Source organism: Arachis duranensis, chromosome 3 (assembly GCF_000817695.3).
Source record: "Arachis duranensis cultivar V14167 chromosome 3, aradu.V14167.gnm2.J7QH, whole genome shotgun sequence".
Lineage (NCBI taxonomy): Eukaryota > Viridiplantae > Streptophyta > Magnoliopsida > Fabales > Fabaceae > Arachis > Arachis duranensis.
The window spans coordinates 24,743,470-24,745,755 of record NC_029774.3 but is presented as its reverse complement, the minus strand read 5'-3'; the positions used below and the strand labels follow the sequence as shown (position 1 = coordinate 24,745,755).

The window sequence follows — 2,286 nt, the reverse complement described above, 5'->3', positions numbered from 1 at the left end:
ATGATGGCAAGTGTCGATCATAGACAACATTCACTTGTCAAGCATAGAGACTACCACTAGTTAGCTTTTATATATAAAGAAATATAAAGAGATAGATATAAGATTTTTATTCTTTAATTCAACACTTGTCAAGTATTTGGCTATGACACTTCTCAACTAAATAAACCTAACACTTGTTAAGTGTTTAACTATAATACTCGTCAACCCAATAAACCTATTATATATTAATAAATAATAAGATTTTATTCTTCCATTCAACACTTAATTCTCTTACTCTCACTTTTTCTATTTCAATTATTTGATATAGATAACAACTAAACCCTAGAAGAAAAAAATTTAATGAATAATAATTATTCAAAGTCTTAAACAAATGTAAAGATTTCTATAAAAAAAAAACATTTACTTAAAAGTTTGATAAAAAAAAATAGTGAAAGCAAAGAAAAATAAGTTATAAATGTGGTTTGTAGATCAAAGAGAAAAATGTATTTTTAATTTTTAAATTTTTCTTTTAAAATATATTTTTTATTATTTAATATTTTTTTAATATTTTTTAACTTAAAAAGATAGCTTTTCTATATACAAATTTTTATATATAAAGAGATTAGATTTTTATATATACTAAAAAATGTATAATTTTATAATACCAAATGTCGATCATAGATCACATTTATTTGTGAAATATAGAGACTACCACTAATATGGCATTCATTTGTCAAATATAAAGATTACTACTAATTAACTTTTATATATAAAGAAATAGATATAAGATTTTTATTTTTTAATTTAACATTTAACTCTGTTGTTTCTATTTTTTCTATTTTTATTTAGTTGATATGGATAACAACTAAACCCTAAATAAAATAAATAATAATTACTCAAAGTCTCAAATAAATGTAAAAAATTCTGTATTTTTAAATTTTGTTTATAAAATATAATTTTTCATCGTTTAATATTTTTTTATATTTTGTTTAGCTTAAAAAATGTACTAGAAGTTAGAAGAGAAAAGAATTCAGAGTATCAGTCGGTCAGTCCTATTAAAGAGCGGGGAACTGAAGAGGTTGGGGGTTTAGGCGTTGTTTGCTGCATTGCGCGAGAGAGAAACAAGAACAAGGTGGGGATTGAAATGAAGGGAGGGAGGAAGAAGAGCGATGCTGCTGCAAATGATGAGCAGATTCAGCTCGCTCTACAAAACAAGACGGAGACGGGAATGGGAATGAGAATGGGAGGGGATCACCAAACCCTTGTGACTGTCCCTCACTCTAACTCTCCCAACCTCGATGACGGCTTCTACGAAATTGAGGCCATTCGCCGTAAGAGGATGCGCAAGGTGCACCTTTTTTCATCTGTCTCTGTCTATTTATTTCATCTTATAATCAAATGCTAATGCTATTGCTATTAAAACCACACAGGGTGAACTCCAGTACCTTATCAAATGGTCAGTTTCCCTTGATGAGCCCTTGTTTGATTATTTGTGTTGTTGTACATTTGATTGATGGGTGATGACATTGACAGGCGGGGATGGCCCGAGACTGCCAACACATGGGAGCCTCTTGACAATCTCCAGTCAGTTCCGGAGGTCATCGATGCTTTTGAGGACTGGTACAAACTACGAAATTCGCGTAACCATTTAGGAATTTTATTCAATTCCAAGCCATGCATCATTATGCAGTGTTCTTTTCCCTAATTTTCTGTGTTTTCTTAATCTAGCCTGAGATCTGGAAAACAGCGGAGGCGCAAACGCAAGCACGTTGATCACCACACACATCCCAAGAAGAGGCACCACCGCTCCGCCACTTCTTACACCCTTAGACGCTTCCCTACTCCCGCAGCTGACCACCATTTGGAACCGGAACCTGAACCTCTTGCAGTTGCAGGCCCTCTTCCTCCCGATCTTCCAGCCAATCCTCAGACGGTTGTCTTTGCTGACGAATCGGAAACTAACACTGATGGCAGCAGGGCGCAACCACCCAATCAAAATGGGTTTGCGGTTGCTTCCGGCCAAATTATTCTGAGGAGTCAGGAAAATGACTACGATCCAAAGCTCAGTGAACTTCGAGCAACAACAAACAATGGGGTTGATGCAGATAATCTTGCACCTCATGTTCAACTAGTAAATGCCTCCGCAGGAAATGGTCATCCAGCTGGTGATTTGAAGGTGAATTCCATGGACCCACCTCAAAGTGACCGCTGCAGAGGCGCAAAAAGGAGGAAATCAGGATCTGTGAAGCGATTCAAGTGTCCATCTGAGGCTGTTGATACTCAGAAGTCATTCAGTGCGTTTGGAAC

General features: G+C 35.3%; 1 protein-coding gene across 1 annotated transcript in view; it reads left to right on the top strand.

Annotated features, from left to right (window-relative positions):
* Positions 1-1,045: 1,045 nt before the first annotated feature.
* The window catches only part of LOC107478026 (chromo domain-containing protein LHP1), a gene marked incomplete in the record, with an annotated part of 3,530 nt that continues 2,289 nt past the window's right edge, over positions 1,046-2,286 (top strand). Inside the window, 4 exon segments of the mRNA XM_016098132.3 lie at positions 1,046-1,327; positions 1,410-1,435; positions 1,513-1,599; positions 1,708-2,286. Coding sequence (XP_015953618.1) covers positions 1,124-1,327; positions 1,410-1,435; positions 1,513-1,599; positions 1,708-2,286 — 896 coding nt within the window.